The sequence below is a fragment of the Coregonus clupeaformis genome, chromosome 21 (genome assembly GCF_020615455.1).
Source record: "Coregonus clupeaformis isolate EN_2021a chromosome 21, ASM2061545v1, whole genome shotgun sequence".
NCBI classification, from domain to species: Eukaryota; Metazoa; Chordata; class Actinopteri; order Salmoniformes; family Salmonidae; genus Coregonus; species Coregonus clupeaformis.
In genome coordinates, this window is record NC_059212.1 from 22,254,710 (window position 1) to 22,272,532 (window position 17,823).

The 17,823-nt window shown below is 43.2% G+C and overlaps 2 protein-coding genes and 1 long non-coding RNA gene across 4 annotated transcripts in view; 2 read left to right on the forward strand and 1 right to left on the reverse strand.

Annotated features, from left to right (window-relative positions):
- The first annotated feature begins 699 nt into the window (after positions 1 to 699).
- Positions 700 to 4,597, forward strand: LOC121535090 (phosducin-like). Its single transcript, XM_041841800.2, has 4 exons — positions 700 to 844; positions 2,873 to 2,927; positions 3,251 to 3,384; positions 3,625 to 4,597. Exons 2-4 carry the CDS (start codon positions 2,879 to 2,881, stop codon positions 4,141 to 4,143), a joined length of 702 nt encoding a protein of 233 aa, XP_041697734.1. The 5' UTR covers positions 700 to 844; positions 2,873 to 2,878; the 3' UTR covers positions 4,144 to 4,597.
- Positions 4,598 to 4,670: 73 nt separating this feature from the next.
- On the reverse strand, positions 4,671 to 12,115 carry odr4 (odr-4 GPCR localization factor homolog). The gene is made up of 14 exons (XM_041841799.2): positions 12,046 to 12,115; positions 11,555 to 11,649; positions 10,962 to 11,108; positions 10,690 to 10,785; positions 10,457 to 10,563; positions 10,220 to 10,256; positions 9,946 to 10,089; positions 9,589 to 9,684; positions 9,448 to 9,504; positions 7,031 to 7,162; positions 6,779 to 6,863; positions 6,338 to 6,523; positions 5,665 to 5,796; positions 4,671 to 5,416 (listed from the first exon to the last, which is right to left on the reverse strand). Exons 2-14 carry the CDS (start codon positions 11,642 to 11,644, stop codon positions 5,349 to 5,351), a joined length of 1,377 nt encoding a protein of 458 aa, XP_041697733.2. The 5' UTR covers positions 11,645 to 11,649; positions 12,046 to 12,115; the 3' UTR covers positions 4,671 to 5,348.
- Positions 12,116 to 12,257: 142 nt separating this feature from the next.
- The window catches only part of LOC121534596, a 33,101-nt gene continuing 27,535 nt past the window's right edge, over positions 12,258 to 17,823 (forward strand). For both annotated transcript variants that reach the window (XR_006657196.1, XR_005994641.2), the window contains exon 1: positions 12,258 to 13,223. This is a non-coding gene — a long non-coding RNA (uncharacterized LOC121534596). The remainder of the gene's footprint in view (positions 13,224 to 17,823) is intronic.

The window sequence follows — 17,823 nt, forward strand, 5'->3', positions numbered from 1 at the left end:
ACAATCTACATGCCATGCCTTTGGTATCAGCCATTTCACAAAATGCATGGAATGTTCATGGATTCCCACTTGCTTATATAAACTGGGTGCAATAAAGGCCAGACAATTTCCTGTTTTCCATTCTAGATATTGCAAGTGAGACTGACGGACAAGCCTCCCCTAGCTGACCATTTCAACAGAATTTTATCTCCACCTAGTGTTGACTATTGCTCTGGTCATCTGAAATGATTGGTTTCAGATTTTATTTACCTTAATCACCTGAATCTGAACCCTAATCCCAGACTAATGAAACATGGTCCTTACGCCTATCAGAACCCAGTGACGCACAACACACACTGTAAGACCCTATAAGCCTTTAAAACCTATGGATATACGCATGCAGCCAATCTGAGGTAGTCATGTTCTTGCATAGTGTACAATAGGCCTCCATGATGTAATGTCCGCAGATTGAAGATTATGAATGGATGTGGCCCATACTGCAAAACAGTTCAATGACAATGCATGTCTTGCATATCACATACATTGAGAAAAAGTGCACATCACAAATTGACAAAAAATCATCTACACCCCTAAACAACCCCTCTGTTGCTCTCTCCATGTCACTCTCCCACACACAGATACTTTTCTCTGAGCAGGTCTAATTCCTAAGCCTATTATACACGTCACCATAGGACTTGGGAGAGATGTCACTATGATGATATCTATAATTAATTAATGTCTAATTCCACACAGCCTTCCCCAGCTGTCTTCAGAAGAAACCCATAACTACGCATCAGCAACAACAAACCTGGTCAGGACTCTAAGGAGACTCACCTGCGGGAAGGAAGTGCAGCTAACCATACAGGTAAGCATCACTGCTGCTATCATTTAATAATTCATTAATATTGATTCTACTTGACAAAGCAGTGAAAGATGTGGTCTAATTCTCCACTGGGATTGAAGAAGATAAATTAGTAATGAAAGATTTGATCAAATCTGAAGTGATCAACCATAATGTTAGAATATACATGTGGAAAACATGCTATGCTGCTTCTGTAGAGTGAGTCAGATTTCAACATTTCAAGGTCATGTCACCAGAGCAATATAAGACAACGTCAGGTGTCCATAATCAGAATTCATGGCAACATCATGGGAACCACTGAAATGTTTTGCTTGTGCATGTACTGTATACATAAAGACTATTCTGTAACTTACTGTAGGACAACACAAACTTGGGGGACAAATGAGGGACAGTGCCTACAGTACTGGGAGTTTACCTTGGACACAATGATGACGTACAAGACAAACCAAAATACACTGAACAAAAATATAAACGCAACAATTACAGTTCATATAAGGAAATCAGTCAATTGAAATGAATTCATTAGGCCCTAATCTATTGATTTCACATGACTCGGAATACAGATATGCCTCTGTTGGTCACAGATACCTTTAATAAAGGTAGGGGCATGGATCAGAAAACCAGTCAGTATCTGGTGTGACCACCATTTGCCTCATGCAGCGCGACACATCTCCTTCGCATAGAGTTGATCAGGCTGTTGATTGTGGCCTGTGGAATGTTGTCTCACTCCTTTTCAATGGCTGTGAGAAGTTGCTGGATATTGGCAGGAACTGGAACATGCTGTCGTACGCGTCGATCCAGAGCATCCCAAACATGCTCAATGGGTGAAATGTCTGGTGAGTATGTAGGGCATAGAAGAACAGGGACATTTTCAGCTTCCAGGACTTTGTACAGATCCTTGCGACATGGGGCTGTGCATTATCATGCTGAAACATGAGGTGATGGCGGCGGATGAATGGCACGACAATGGGCCTCAAATTGCCATCGATAAAATGCAATTGTGTTCGTTGTCCGTAGCATATGCCTGCCCATACCATAACCCCACCGCCACCATGGGGGCACTCTGTTCACAATGTTGATATCAGCAAACCACTCGCCCACACAACACCATACACGCTGTCTGCAATCTGCCCGGTACAGTTGAAACCCGGGATTCATCCATGAAGAGCACACTTCTCCAGCGTGACAGCGACCATCGAAGGTGAGCATTTGCCCACTGAAGTCGGTTACAACTACAGTCAGGTCAAGACGACGAGCACACAGATGAGCTTCCCTGAGACGGTTTATGACAGTTGGCTGGTCTCATCCCGCAGGTGAAGAAGCCGGATGTGTAGGTCCTGGGCTGGGCGTGGTTACACGTGGTCTGTGGTTGTTTGGCCGGTTGGACGTAGAGCCAAATCCTCTAAAACGACATTGGAGGCGGCTTATGGTAGAGAAATTAATATTAAATTCTCTGGCAACCACTCTGGATGACATTCCTGCAGCATTGTGTTGTGTGAAAAAACTATTGTATTATCATCAAAGTTAAGGTTTTATTTTTAGCTGTTTCGAAATTATGGAGTTCATTCTGTATTACGGTGGCCCTAAGGGCCAAAGTAGCTTTTCAAATTGAGTGACAGCGCGCACAGAAAGCCAATGAGGAAGGTTTCCGGTTAAACAGATGTTGTATTGTAGTTGCTGTAATGTTGAAGAGGGAGAAGGAGAGATTTTGGGGTTTCTGTGGGTTCACATTGTCATCTTTATGTCCCAGCTGTCTTACACACGTAGGCCCACTAAGACCCATGCATTAACACGGTCTTAGAAAACCCTAAGTATTAGACCTAATCATAATCTGATAATACTGCATCAACCTGGATCCCTCTGAATGTCTCTGACAGTCACAACATGCTGCAGTGTACAGCACACAACCCAGACACCGATGAACCAATGCAATGCTACAGTTTTGTTACAAGCCAGTCTCTTTGGCGAAATGGTGATAAGAAAATGGTTTTCATTGATAATCTTTATGGTTTTGTCTCTTCATTCATTAAGTTCAGTATGTCAAGCTCAACACCAGCTGAAGATGAGGTGCCAGCAATCCAAACAGGTGACACGTCATCAACTATCAACCCTTTTAGTAATCTCTTTATTAAGCCCACTGTTTATCATCCAAACTTCAATTGAAATGAGAGTGAAGTCTGTATAAACTCTCTTTCTGATGCACAGACCTTTCTCTGTAAACCTCTGTTCTTGTTTTAACCTGTTGATCGACCCCTCTCAATCCATAGAATTACATATAGAACACTAGAATGGACATTGACGTTTGTAATGTTTCCTGGCCAAAATGGCTGCCGTTATCAGCACATTCTAGAGATGTAGTTAAATGACAGCCTCTCTAGCGTATTATACATGTCTCAATTCCTGTACAAGGCCCCAAAGGTGTGATTAATGACTGGAGGAAGTTCAAGTGTGAGGACCAGGACACCCCTCCCAGCAAGAAGGAGCTCCTCAGACAGATATCCAACCCCCAGAGCGACGACATCCACGACAGACTCAACCGGAAGGTCAGTCAGCGTTCAAACACAACCACACGGTCAGACAATAAGAGACTCGACCACAGAGGGAGGCACAAGTCTAGCAAACTCTTGAGAATCAAGATGTGTTTACTTGACCTATTTTAACCCATAGAAATAAAACGACTAGAAGGGAGATTTCCATTCAAGTCAATTCTCCTTCTATGTTTCAGCCCCCATACATAATACATAAGCCTTGACTCAGCTCCTATCATAACTTTTTCTTAACAGATGAGTGTCCAGGAGTACGAGATGATCGCAGAGGAGGATGAGAAGTGCCTGCGCAAGTACCGCAAGCAGTGCATGAAGGAGATGCACGAGCGCTTCAGCTTTGGGCCTACGTTTGACAGCGTGGTGGAGCTGGACAACGGCGAGTCCTTCCTGGAGGTCATTGAGAATGAGCACCGGCTCACCCTGGTGGTCGTCCACATCTACAAGGACGGGGTCAAAGGTTGCGAGGCGCTCAACTCCTGCCTGGACTGCCTGGCCACTGAGTACCCCAGTGTCAAGTTCTGCCGCATCCGGGCGGCCGCAACGGGCGCCGGCGAGCGCTTCTCAGACGACGTGCTGCCCACCATGCTGGTTTACAAGGCAGGGGAGCTGCTAGGGAACTTCCTGTCCATGACACAGCACCTCAGCGAGGAGTTCTTCGCCACCGATATCGAGGCGTTCCTCAATGAGTACGGCCTCCTGCCCGAGAAGGAGTTTGCGGCCTGTCCTGAGGAGGAGGCAGGTGTGGAGGTGGAGTAAGGGGTTTTTATAGGGAGTCAGTGACAGAGTGCACATTTCTGGACCCATTAGCCTACTAGGCTACTGTAAATGCAATATTTTTAACAGCCTCCAGTCAGCTTCAGTTTATCACAGGCAGTGTCCATTAACATGATTTCAGACAGACATTATTAGCTCAATATGTGTATCATTATAAAATGCTTTTCTTTCTTTTCGTTTTAACCATTGTATTGGTGTATGATTGATAAGTATATGACATTGCAATCTTTGTAAAAGGTTGTATTGGCGTCACAATATATGATCCTGCGGTTGGAGTAATGAACCCCATTTTATGGCTTGGGCTTGTTTATCACTATTGACCCAATGTCATCGCATTTTATGCTATATTTTCATGATGTTTGAAATCAAAAGGGTTAAAGTGATAACCCCCAGTCACTCATTAAAAGCAGAATTTCCCCATGGAAGTGGTGGTTGGTTTCTCTGTCTAATTGTTTTAACACTATTAACTAACAGCATTTAACATGAATAGAACACACACCAAAAGTTAGTTACTTTGAATGGACTTCTTTATTCTGGTCAATTATGTCATAGATGAATCCATAAAATACAGGCCTGAACCATCCTTTGGGAGGATCAAAGCATAAAATATGCCCATCATACCAAGCATAACCATACAAGACCATACTGTAGGCCTAAGTAATTGCAAAATACTATATTGAATACAGACGCTCTAAGCTCTTCTGATGCATATCCGTTGTGCCAGCAATGTGGGTGAGGAGAGGTCCGATACACGTGGGTGGCCTGAGGCACGAGGCAATATGTGAGGACAGAGCGGAAGGTTTATGGTTGGCACACATCAGAATATCTGATGATGACTGAATGAACTGAACAACAATTAGAGGGTCCATTTTCCCCATATGGAGGGAATTTTGAATATATGCCATTGGACATACACTTACTGCAAGACATTACATAATACGCTATACACACGTTTCTCTGTGTAACCTTTTACAACTGAAACAATAAATCAAAACAAATTGTTTACAATTCTGCTTTACAATTCATATGAAAATAAATGTTGAATTATCAATAGAAAACATACAGTTTGCATTTGCTTTTATAATAACCATGTCAACTCAATTTCATGAAAATAAAATCAAGCGATTAAGACCCTCCGCATAGCAACCAGCTCTTGTAGTGTGTGTATGTATCCTGTGCATCCACCATTAGTCGCTCAGGTAGAGCAGCGAGGTGCCTGTGGCTAGGACAGCGACTGCGACTGCCATGGCAACACCTACACAATGACACAATGGTATCCGGGTGAGTCAAGAGAACGCTATGCTACATACCTGATGCTGAGTCATAGTTTGGGTTAGGAATGTGTCACGAGAGGTGGTAAATGGTTCACATAATAGGCACAAAGCTATCGACACATCCTGTACATGCCTTTACATATGATAGAGGCAGGAGTTTTTCCTGATCATTGTACCTTCTGATTTCTGATGAAATGGCTGTTTGAAGAGAGTATTTAAAAGGACATACCAGCGTAATACGTTTTGTGGCTTTTGGGGGCTTCAGTGGGCTCTTCAGAGGGTGTCTTAGGACGAGCGTCAACAGTAGATTCAGCCTTCAGGTTCTTCTGAACAACCATGTTCTTTAGGTCAATCGTAGGAGCTTCAGAATATTAGACATTTTCACCATACAATGTCAACCTTACACTCAATTGAAGACAAATAGTAGTATGGAAAGTATAGAAAATGTAGATTCAAAACTCAGTTCAGGAAGCTAAAATAATCCATATAATATAACCGCTTAACCAACATACCAAGAAAATAGCATTTGTTTGAGGAATAATAATTATGAGTAATGACAATCATAAACTATGGGTCTTTCCTCACATGCATGACCAAATGGAAACAGTTGACAATGAGGTTTCCCCACAACATTGTGTGTCCTGGTGGGGAATTATGTTTGGTCATGCAGGTGAGTAAAGAAATATACATTCTTTCAGTGTGATTGTATGCATCTCAGGCTAGTGATTGCAACCCTGTTTCCTGTTGGAATACCTGTTTCATTCCTCATAGGGAGTAACTAACACTTACACAATGGGCTTTACTGACTCAAACCAGGTCACTGAAAGATTACAGTTGATACTGTAGTAGTCTACAGTTATGGCATCCTGCTACATTGACCCCTGGTTATTATGATAAACCACCTGGGACAGTCTCCTGGGAGGTGTCTATGCTGTCCTCGGGCGTCTCCCAGTCCAGCATCTCTTTGAGACGGTCACTCACATCGGACACACTCTCGTCAGGGAACATGTAGTCACACACACACAGGCTCATGCCGGGCACGGGGGCAAACACTCTGCGAGGGAGCACCTGCTGTACACCGACTGACCCTGCCGAAGAGAGGAGAGCAGAAAATCACTATGTACACTTAGCTAAAGATTTGATAGGAATAACTATGAGTCATTGTCATGCAGGAGAACAAGTGGGACAGCGAGTATGGCGACAACCAGTGAGTGGTCAACATTGCCACCTTGTGGTTGCTCTGCATAGCTTGCTAAGCACACTGACAGCACTGCAGTTCAGTTCTGTAATATTAACGATATTTCTCTAAACCCCAATGCTAAAGTATAGAACTAATACTGTGCCTTTGTCCTCTCCCTCCATTAAAATATCTTCCAGGAACATCTCCACTCTGCTAGACACCGTGTTGATGACATCTCTCTTGATGACCTATCAGGACAAGGCATGAGAAAAATGTGAAAGATCAAATGTATACGTATTTCCAATTAACCTTCAGTTGGTAAGAGCTGGATGGTGTGCAAGTTCTGGTTTAGAGAACGTTCTGGTTGCCAATGTACTGTATGTGTGTGTGTGTGTGTGTGTGTGTTTTGCAGTACCTCTGTAGCGTGCTTGGCTCTTGGTTTGTTGCTGTGGAGGTAGGCCCTGCAGTGCACCATTCCCGTCAGGGTGAGAGACCCACTGCACACCTTCACAGACGCTGTCGACCTCTGCTCTGACTGGGGGTCCGCCTGAGGGACAGATGACCGGACATTATATACAGTGAGGGAAAAAGGTATTTGATCCCCTGCTGATTTTGTACGTTTGCCCACTGACATTTACATTTACGTCATTTAGCAGACGCTCTTATCCAGAGCGACTTACAAATTGGTCCATTCACCTTATAGCCAGTGGGATATAGCCAGATATTATTTAGATTTTTTTTTTGGGGGGGGGGGTAAGCGGGGCAATGAAATGATCCGTCTATAATTTTAATGGTAGGTTTATTTGAACAGTGAGAGACAGAATAACAACAAAACAATCCAGAAAAACGCATGTCAAAAATGTTATAAATTGATTTGCATTTTAATGAGGGAAATAAGTATTTGACCCCCTCTCAATCAGAAAGATTTCTAGCTCCCAGGTGTCTTTTATACAGGTAACGAGCTGAGATTAGGAGCACACTCTTAAAGGGAGTGCTCCTAATCTCAGTTTGTTACCTGTATAAAAGACACCTGTCCACAGAAGCGATCAATCAGATTCCAAACTCTCCACCATGGCCAAGACCAAAGAGCTCTCCAAGGATGTCAGGGACAAGATTGTAGACCTACAGAAGGCTGGAATGGGCTACAAGACCATCGCCAAGCAGCTTGGTGAGAAGGTGACAACAGTTGGTGCAATTATTCGCAAATGGAAGAAACACAAAATAACTGTCAATCTCCCTCGGCCTGGGGCTCCATGCAAGATCTCACCTCGTGGAGTTGCAATGATCATGAGAACGGCGAGGAATCAGCCCAGAACTACACAGGAGGATCTTGTCAATGATCTCAAGGCAGCTGGGACCATAGTCACCAAGAAAACAATTGGTAACACACTACGCCGTGAAGGACTGAAATCCTGCAGCGCCCGCAAGGTCCCCCTGCTCAAGAAAGCACATATACAGGCCCCTCTGAAGATTGCCAATGAACATCTGAATGATTCAGAGGAGAACTGGGTGAAAGTGTTGTGGTCAGATGAGACCAAAATCAAGCTCTTTGGCATCAACTCAACTTGCCGTGTTTGGAGGAGGAGGAATGCTGCCTATGACCCCAAGAACACCATCCCTACCGTCAAACATGGAGGTGGAAACATTATGCTTTGGGGGTGTTTTTCTGCTAAGGGGACAGGATAACGTCACCGCATCAAAGGGACGATGGACGGGGCCATGTACCGTCAAATCTTGGGTGAGAACCTCCTTCCCTCAGCCAGGGCATTGAAAATGGACCATGGATGGGTATTCCAGCATGACAATGACCCAAAACACACGGACAAGGCAACAAAGGAGTGGCTCAAGAAGAAGCACATTAAGGTCCTGGAGTGGCCTAGCAAGTCTCCAGACCTTAATCCCATAGAAAATCTGTGGAGGGAGCTGAAGGTTCGAGTAGCCAAACGTCAGGTTCGAAACCTTAATGACTTGGAGAAGATCTGCAAAGAGGAGTGGGACAAAATCCCTCCTGAGATGTGTGCAAACCTGGTGGCCAACTACAACAAACGTCTGACCTCTGTGATTGCCAACAAGGGTTTTGCCACCAAGTACTAAGTCATGTTTTGCAGAGGGATCAAATACTTATTTCCCTCATTAAAATGAAAATCAATTCATAACATTTTTGACATGCGTCTCTCTGGATTTTTTTGTTGTTATTCTGTCTCTCACTGTTCAAATAAACCTACCATTAAAATTATAGACTGATCATGTCTTTGTCAGTGGGCAAACGTACAAAATCAGCAGGGGATCAAATACTTTTTTCCCTCACTGTACACACCATAGAAATAGAATGGGCTTGGAACCTCTAACCCTGGCAATTTGACTGGTAAACTAATGGATACACTCACAATGGCTGCCTGGTATTGTGATGTAATCATTTCCATTGTAATTTGGAATGTTCTATCAACTGATGCTGGATTGCCATGGTAATGAAGAACGCTCATTCAAATGATGCAAACTGATGTGGCTCATGCAATGTAATGTATTTTTTGTAATGTCAGTTGAGTTGACTCAACAAATCACAGCACAGTTTGAAGGGTACACTTCCTGCTTTTACTTCCTACGTTGCTCCTATGGGTACACTCGCAATGGCTGCCAGTCCAACCATTATGTCATAATTGACTTGAATGGGCACGTCTGTTCTTTTCATTCTATGATACACATACACGAAATTAGGCACACACTCACAAAAGCATAACACACACACAAACGCACACAAATCAACTTCAGCAGGGAAAAACTCTGAGCCCTAGCTATAGGCTACAAAAAATTCCCTACTAATGATATTCTTACCATCGGGATGAGGATCTGGGCTTGGAACGTCTGCTGAACAGCCTTTGCATTCTTTTTCTGAACAGAAAACAAAGACTTCTTAAAAGCAGTAATCGATTTCTATTAACTACATTGTGCCACCAAAAGGAACGCTGTGTTTACCTGCCCTGCCAGTAGCTCCACCTCACCAGGCATTGTTTTGCCATTGATGAGGCAAAGCCCATCTTCGATCTGCTTCGCCCATGTTTGAAGTCCCTCCTGAAAACACACAAACAAATTATTAGTTCCACTAGAACTGACATTTCAATCTACTGTCCTGTTTGAGAACGTCAAAAGGTCAAAGTGAGCTCTGCTAAAGAGGACCTCACCAGGCATTCCCTAAAATGTACTGTTATTAATCTCTCACATAGTGAGGTAATGCTGACAAGCTTAAGGGTGTTATAAGCATTCCTATGGAGCTTCATAAGGGTGCTATAACAATACATTTACAGGTAATAATATCCAATATAACCCCCTCACCTTCATACACTTTTCCATGTCCTGTGGTAAGACATGCAGCTCTAACACAGGGAACACCAGGTCCAGTCCCACTGAGCATGTCAACACTGGCCAGGAAGTACACACACCCGACTGGTACTTCCAATCAGCAGGCTTGGCAGAACTCTGAAATCACCAACCAGAATGCAGTTAAGACTTGTAGTATTTTTCAAGGCTGAATATGAATACAGAAAAGAACAAGTACAGGAGACTTGACCGCTTTAAAAAGGCCATACTGTCACACCTATGAACTCACCTTGGGATCTCGAACATCAAATGTTCTGCAAACCACTCTGAGAGTATGGAGTTAAAGACATTTTCCAATGCTAAGGATTCGCCTTGTATTAAGCACACCACACAATTCGGCAAAGATGTCATCACATTTACTACGGACTATAGCGAAACCATTGTTCATCATTTATTGTCTTTGGGCAGCAAACCGATTATGCAATTGAGACCAATTTGACCTATCAGTTGGAGCAGTTAAGGATACTTCCTGGTTTTGGAGCAGATGTGAAGTGTGACCTTCTCTGTTACATCCTCCTCTGTGAGACTCCATAGCCGTCCCTTGGATATGTGCTTGTCCACTGCAAAGATCAACTGCAAAAGACACACTAGTTTAGAGGCCCACTTTCTATCAATGCAGTTACTGTTATTAATATGTATGATCTCTATACAAAGTAATACAAACATTATTGCCTCAGCTTTAGTTTATGTGTTGCTTACCCGTCTCAATGTATTTTGAGCCTCTTTGGACAGCTCAGGTGGGGTGACAAGAAACACACCAATAACTGACAAACCTCCCGGTAACATCCGGGAAACCTTCAGAAAACATACATTATTACATTATTATACATTATGACAGAGTGAGATTGAGATACAAGTGATAAAACTGTGTCATGTTATGTGAACCAACTGTAAGACCTAACATTTTCATTTTAAAAGTTGAATTATTATTCTTATTATTAAATATAAAATGCACTATTATCCTTATCTACCTGTCTGGCATGCTCAGTGACCCACTCCACATCTAGGTGGTCCAGTGAGTTCCCAGCTCTCCTGCTGACAGACGGAGACCCCTGTCCCGCTGCGTCCTTCTGAGGCGTCCTCACAGCCAGCACCACAAAGTCTCTCTGGGATGAACTCTGCCAAACGAGACAAGAATGTCCTACTTAGGACCAGGAGTTTTTCCTAGTCACGTGACCTGAATAGCAAAAACTCAGGGCCCTCTGGAAAAAGTACCCAATTTTTTGGTCAAATCGGGTTGTTAAGGAAAACACCTGGGTAGTTTTCAGTAGACACCAAACAGAAGAAAAAAAAACAGACTAAAATCTGGGGTGTATTCATTTAGACAAAGACCATAGCAAACAGTTGGACATTTTTTTGCAACGGAAACCGTTTACTCCAAACTAAAAAAGTTTTAAAAGAAAAATGAGTTTCTATTGGACAAATTCAGGTAGGTCCCTCCCTGTTTGTTTCCGTTTGGTTCTGTAGGTTCCTAGTGAATATACCCCTTGCAAAACGTTTTGCTACAGTGTGTACTTATGCAATGAATGATAGGAGCCTGGTTTGTTGAGTGAGTGAACCTTACCTGGCCAATGAGAAGTCCTGTGACACAAGATGCACAGAGATTGGACAGATATTTCTCCACCACATCCTCCACTATGTAGCCTCTGCCCATTCTGACTATAGGATAAAGAGGTGAAAGGCAGTGACTGCACATTAGCTTTCTCTTCCATCAAGAAGGTTTCAAATGATGCTCTGCAATGTTATATTCAGAAGCAAGCACGACATTTTTCTAAATAGCACTGTAGAGTATTTCAAATTAGTAGTGAATTGGTTTCACAGAACAACTTGTTGACACAGAAGCTAACGTAGCTAGCTAACGTTACCGTTAGTTAGCTATATCTTTCACCACAGCTGTTAGCTAGCTAGCTCGCTAGTTAGCTCAGTCTGGCTCAGTGGCTGGATAACTGGGTTTTCAAACCCAAATCCTAGAGGTTTGATAACCGCAGTTTTGTAAGCTTATAAATTAATCTTAAATTCACTAAAATGTAGGCTTAAATTCATTGTTATAGCTACCTGATTGACGCGAGTGGTTACTTCATGAACAGTTCCAGCAGCAGACGAATGTTGATACGTGTGACGCCGCTTGAATAATACGTCACTGCACCCGAGGAAGATGATTGGACCATAGAATCAGAGCTACTTCTGATTGGACAATACTCAATCCCCATAACGTTTTCTGTCGCTTATTGATAAGGTTGGTTTCGGTACGGCGTGATAGAGTTGAGGCAAAGATGTTCTAATCTGCGTTTGAGGGGTCGGGTTTGGGTTGTGCTACGTTCGTTAAAGAGGGGATGGCGTACAGAGTATTGGAGATACAGGAATTGGAGTGTGTGGGGATAAAAATGATGTAGATGTGGATATGATTGAGGGTAGAAGAGAATGGGGTGATGACGTGAGACGGGGTGTGGAGAGATGTATAGATAATCGGTTTTATTTGTTTTTAATTATTTATACAGATGGTTCAAATGATCCAGTCAGTGGTAGGGTGGGGGCTGGGGTGTATATCCCAGATGTCAATGTTAGAGTATGTAAGCGGTTAATTGATTGTGTCAGTGTATGCGGCCGAGTTGATGGCAAGATTATAGGTTTGAGATGGGTGGAGGAGATGAAACCACTCAGAATGGTGATCTGCTCTGATTCGGCTGCAGTGTTGAGTAGTGTGAAGACGGGCAGGTCGGATAGGGGAGACTTGTTTGTGTAGATGATGGTGTTGTTAATGGGATTGAAGAGGATGAGAGTGGTGGTAAGCTTTTGTTGGGTTCCCGCCCATGTGAGTGTGGAGGGTAATGAGAAGGCTGATGTGGTGGCTAAGAGTGTGGTGAGGAGAGAGGGGGTAGATATTCAGGTCCCGTTGGGCCATAAGGAAGTCAAGTCCTTGATCCGGGCAAAAGTGCTTGATCTTTGACAAAGGGAGTGGGATGCTAGTAGTAAGGGGTGGTAATTTTATCGCGTGCACCGGTCAGTTAAGGAAGAGGTGGGGAGTATGGGATGTAAGAGAGAGGAAGTTGTGTGGAGTAGACCACGGTTTGGGCACAGGTTTGAATGCCACGTTGTGGATGATAAGGATACACGAAACAGGTCTGTGTGATGAGTCTTTAGTGGAAGAAACAGTGGAGCATGTGTTGATATTTTGTGACGTAGATAGGGAGAGAATCCCTCAAAACGCAGCACGAACGGCTCAAAGCAGACTGGTAAGTGGTGCACTGGTTAGCTAGCTATTGTTAGAAATTGCGTAATTCAAATCTGATATTGGAATAAGAATCAAGAGATCTTCTCCGTGTATATCAATGACGTCGCTCTTGCTGCTGGTGACTCTCAGATCCACCTCTACGCAGACGACACCATTCTGTATACATCTGGCCCTTCATTGGACACTGTGTTAACAAACCTCCAAACGAGCTTCAATGCCATACAACAATCCTTCAGTAGCCTCCAACTGCTCTTAAACACTAGTAAAACTAAATGCATGCTTTTCAATCGAACGCTGCTGGCACCCGCCCACCCGACTAGAATCACCACTCTCGACGGGTCTGACCTAGAGTATGTGGACAACTACAAATACCTAGGTGTCTGGTTAGACTGTAAACTCAACTTCCAGACTCACATAAAGAATCTCCAATCCAAAGTTAAATCTAGAATCGGCTTCCTATTTCGCAACAAAGCCTCCTTCACTCATGCTGCCAAACATGCCCTCGTAAAACTGACTATCCTACCGATCCTTGACTTCGGCGATGTCATTTACAAAATAGCCTCCAACACTCTACTCAGCAAATTGGATGTAGTCTATCACAGTGCCATCCGTTTTGTCTCCAAAGCCCCATACACTACACACCACTGTGACCTGTACGCTCTTGTTGGCTGGTCCTCACTACATGTTCGTCGTCAAACCCACTGGCTCCAGGCCATCTATAAATCACTGCTAGGCAAATCCCCGCCTTATCTTAGCTCATTGTTCACCATAGCAGCACCCACCCGTAGTCTGCGCTCCAGCAGGTATATCTCACTGGTCATTCCCAAAGCCAACACCTCCTTTGGCCGCCATTCCTTCCAGTTCTCTGCTGCCAATGACTGGAACGAATTGCAAAAATCTCTGAAGCTGGAGACTCTTATCTCCCTCAATAACTTTAAGCATCAGTTGTCAGAGCACCTTACCGATCACTGCACCTGTACACAGCCCATCTGAAATTAGCCCACCCAACTACCTCATCCCTATATTGTTATTTATTTTGCTATTTTGCACCCCAGTATCTCTATTTGCACATAATCTCTTGCACATCTAGCATTCCAGTGTTAATACTATTGTAATTATTCTGCACTATAGCCTATTTATTGCCTTACCTCCATAACTTGCTACATTTGCACACACTGTATATATATTTTCTGTTGTATTTTTGACTTTATGTTTTTTACCCCATATGTAACTCTGTGTTGTTTTTATTGCACTGCTTTGCTTTATCTTGGCCAGGTCGCAGTTGTAAATGAGAACCTGTTCTCAACTGGCTTACCTGGTTAAATAAAGGTGAAAAAAAAAAATATATATATATATATTCTTCAATCCAAGCTTAATTTATTATATGCAAAATGTATGTATGATAAGTATGAAGGTTCGTATATATGGGTCCACTGAAATACCTCGCAGGGCACTCAGAGAACTAAACCATTGTTTACAGGTTCTTTCTCAAATACTCTGACAGAGAGTTCCCACCTCTTCTGTTGGCCAATCAGAGTAAAGGACTGAGTGTGGTTTAGACTTTACTCAGCCAATCCGTTGGCGCACGGGTTAGTCCCAACCCCTTGGCGCTCCACCCCTTGGCGCTCCACCGTTCCCAGGCATAAGTTGCTATCATAATAACCTGTAGAGTCAGCACCCAAAAGACACCCTTCCAATCTGTACTCTATGTACCTACGTTCAAGGATGGTTTCACAGACAACAAAGAGAGAGTGTTTGTATCTGTAAGAAATACAAGTCTTATCTATAAGAATACACGTTTTATCTCATCCTAGCCCCTAACGTTCCTCACATGAATCACAGCCTGTTATGTGAAACAATTTATATCAGTATAGTTCAAACCTATGCTCCTCATTAATGCATTCCTTCTAAGCTATTCATCACTTCAATCCAATTATGAGCAAACAAATCCCAACAATCCCCCTTTTCACACCCACTGGGTGTGAACCCAAAATAAGAAAACACAGGGTGTCAGTCATTAAAATACAATACAAACAAAAAGAATCACACTTTTATTAATAGGCAATAATGATACTGAAAAATAAAAACTCTCAGTCCTTCCATCTACACCCAACTTGCAAACGGTTGGCTACCAGTCACCCAGGAACTTCAAACCTTCACATAAGGAAAGACAAACATTCACAATGGTTAGCTTGATTAATAAAGCATAAAACACAAACAGGGAAGTACATTTGGGCCCCCTTTAGACACCCTCTAGGGTGTCACTCCTCCAAGTCTGGTAGGTCATATCCTTCATTCCTTAGGTCGGAGTCCGGGATTGGGCCGTATCTCACCATCTGTTGGGAAACCACCTTCTCCATCTCCTTTTCTCACCAACCCTCAGACACAGGAAATAAGACAACATCCACAAAGAACAAGTATACCCATAGAAGCTATAACTTCACCCAGAATAGTTACAACAATAGTTTTCCATTTACCAAATATGTTATCAAACCAACCGTTTATGGAGCTATCAATACCAGAGTTCTCAACCAGTTCGTTCGCCAGCGTGGTGATGGTCACGAACCCGTCCGGTGCTGTATTGTTTGGGGATGAAAGTACAGCACATAGATCCAAACAGAACACAAACCCCGTCCCGCTCAGCCAAAAGCATATCTAAAGCTATTCTATTCTGCCATGTCATTAAGCTAGTTGCCGCTGTCAGCTCAGCTAATCCCTTTATTGCATCATGAGTGTGGTTTATAAATCTTTATAATTTATCCAATCTACATAATTTATTAATTGTTGACCACCAGAAAATACTTGATTCAAACCCAGCTGCGATCTGATTGTGGATCCCATCAATATATATCCTTTCATCAAAGGATCCCGGGAGGAGGTTCTACTTTCTACGTGACAACTCACCAGTCTCTGACACGTTTGATTGTTTGCGTATGTAGGTGAGTTCACAATCTGTTATCACCACACAACCATCAGATGTCAGCACGGGCCTGGTTTTGGTTCCTAAAATCCTCTGGCTGCAACAAGGAGGAGAGATTAGTCATGGTCTCTTTTAGTTGTGACATTCTCTGTGTGGGAGCAGGAGCTAAGATGCCCTACCCTGTATCCTATCTTATTAGTCCTAGAAAAACAATAAGAATCCCCTGTGATTTCAAACGGAGGCAACCTAGGTCTGGATGACTTTGTTATCGGGGGATACAGATAGTGCAAGTTACTACAAGACTCTTTCACCACATTCCCAGGTGGCTTGCATGGAGGATAAACCTGACAGAGAGTCAAAGCCTGTCAAGGGGAACGGAGTAGTTGTTAACCTTGGTTTGGCTGTCCTACAGGCATAACAGTCCTCTTTAGACCGTCTACTGAACCCATTCCAACCACAGGTTAAAATCTATTTACTCCGTCTCCATCTGTACTACTTCCTTCAGGTCTATAGTTTGCACTGTCTCACTACCTCCCTCAGAGAGGTTTACTCTATAGGGTGCCCCAGTTGAAGAGGATATCTCACTTGTCAGGTCTGTAATCTGTTTTAGCATAATTCAGACTTTCAGACAGTACCTACCCTTATATGGGTCGCACTGCCATTTCTGATAATTCCCTACTTTCACAATACTACACCTGTCCCTAAACTATGTATGGAGATTGACATATCCCCCCCCGCTTGGTATAAGCAACTACATAGTCCCAGGATGTACATGGTGACATACAGATGGTGATGTCCTTCCCTAAAGTCCCTAGTACTTCCCCTTTCCCTACGTCTAGCTGTCTCCTATGCCTTATCAAGTTGTGTTTGGTTAACTACTACTTCTGGCTGATCAGGAGGGTCTCTGTGTGTTAGGAATATGGCCCCCACAATCAGACAGCTACCTACCGTCGGGAGACCTGTGAATCCCCACCCTCGCCCTGAGAACATGTCAGACGCCAGAGGCCAACCCATTGCTTCACCTTCTATCGAACTCACACAGGGATGATCAGACAGGGTAAGGGAATCTTCGTTAAGGAGCCAACCCCCGAGCCCTAGTGGTGATCGGTTCTTTCTCCTAACTCTGTGTTTGTTCGTCAGGTGTAGCTGGGTTTACCTTTTTGCAGTGAGTGACATGCACCCAGATGGATCTCTCAGCTATTCTGCTGGCAAAGGCAGTACTTGGTAGGGCCCTTCCCGCCAGGCCTGCTTCCAGTTTCCTGGTTAGATAGAGTGGGTCACCTTCTCCTTTAGTTCACCTGTGGAGCACAAAACCTCTGACATACAGGTGTGGTTAATAAATTATCTTCACACATACATGTTCAGCTCTCAATTTCTAATCCTTTTTTTTTTTTTTTTTGTCCTCTCCTTCGTATATATTTATTATTTAATCCTACCATCTCCTACCATACCATCCATCCCCCATTTGACACATGATTTGCCCATGTGTCTATTACCACCTACCTAAACAATCACTTAGGTAATATTGGTAATTCATTATCCAATTGCCATCCCTCCACTCTCTCTTCTTTTATTTAATGGTTCAAATCAAATATATTATTACCAAATTATAATCTTCTTCACAATTTTCACAGTACTATAAATTACCCTCAACTTAGTAAAATAAACTATCTTAAAGTCC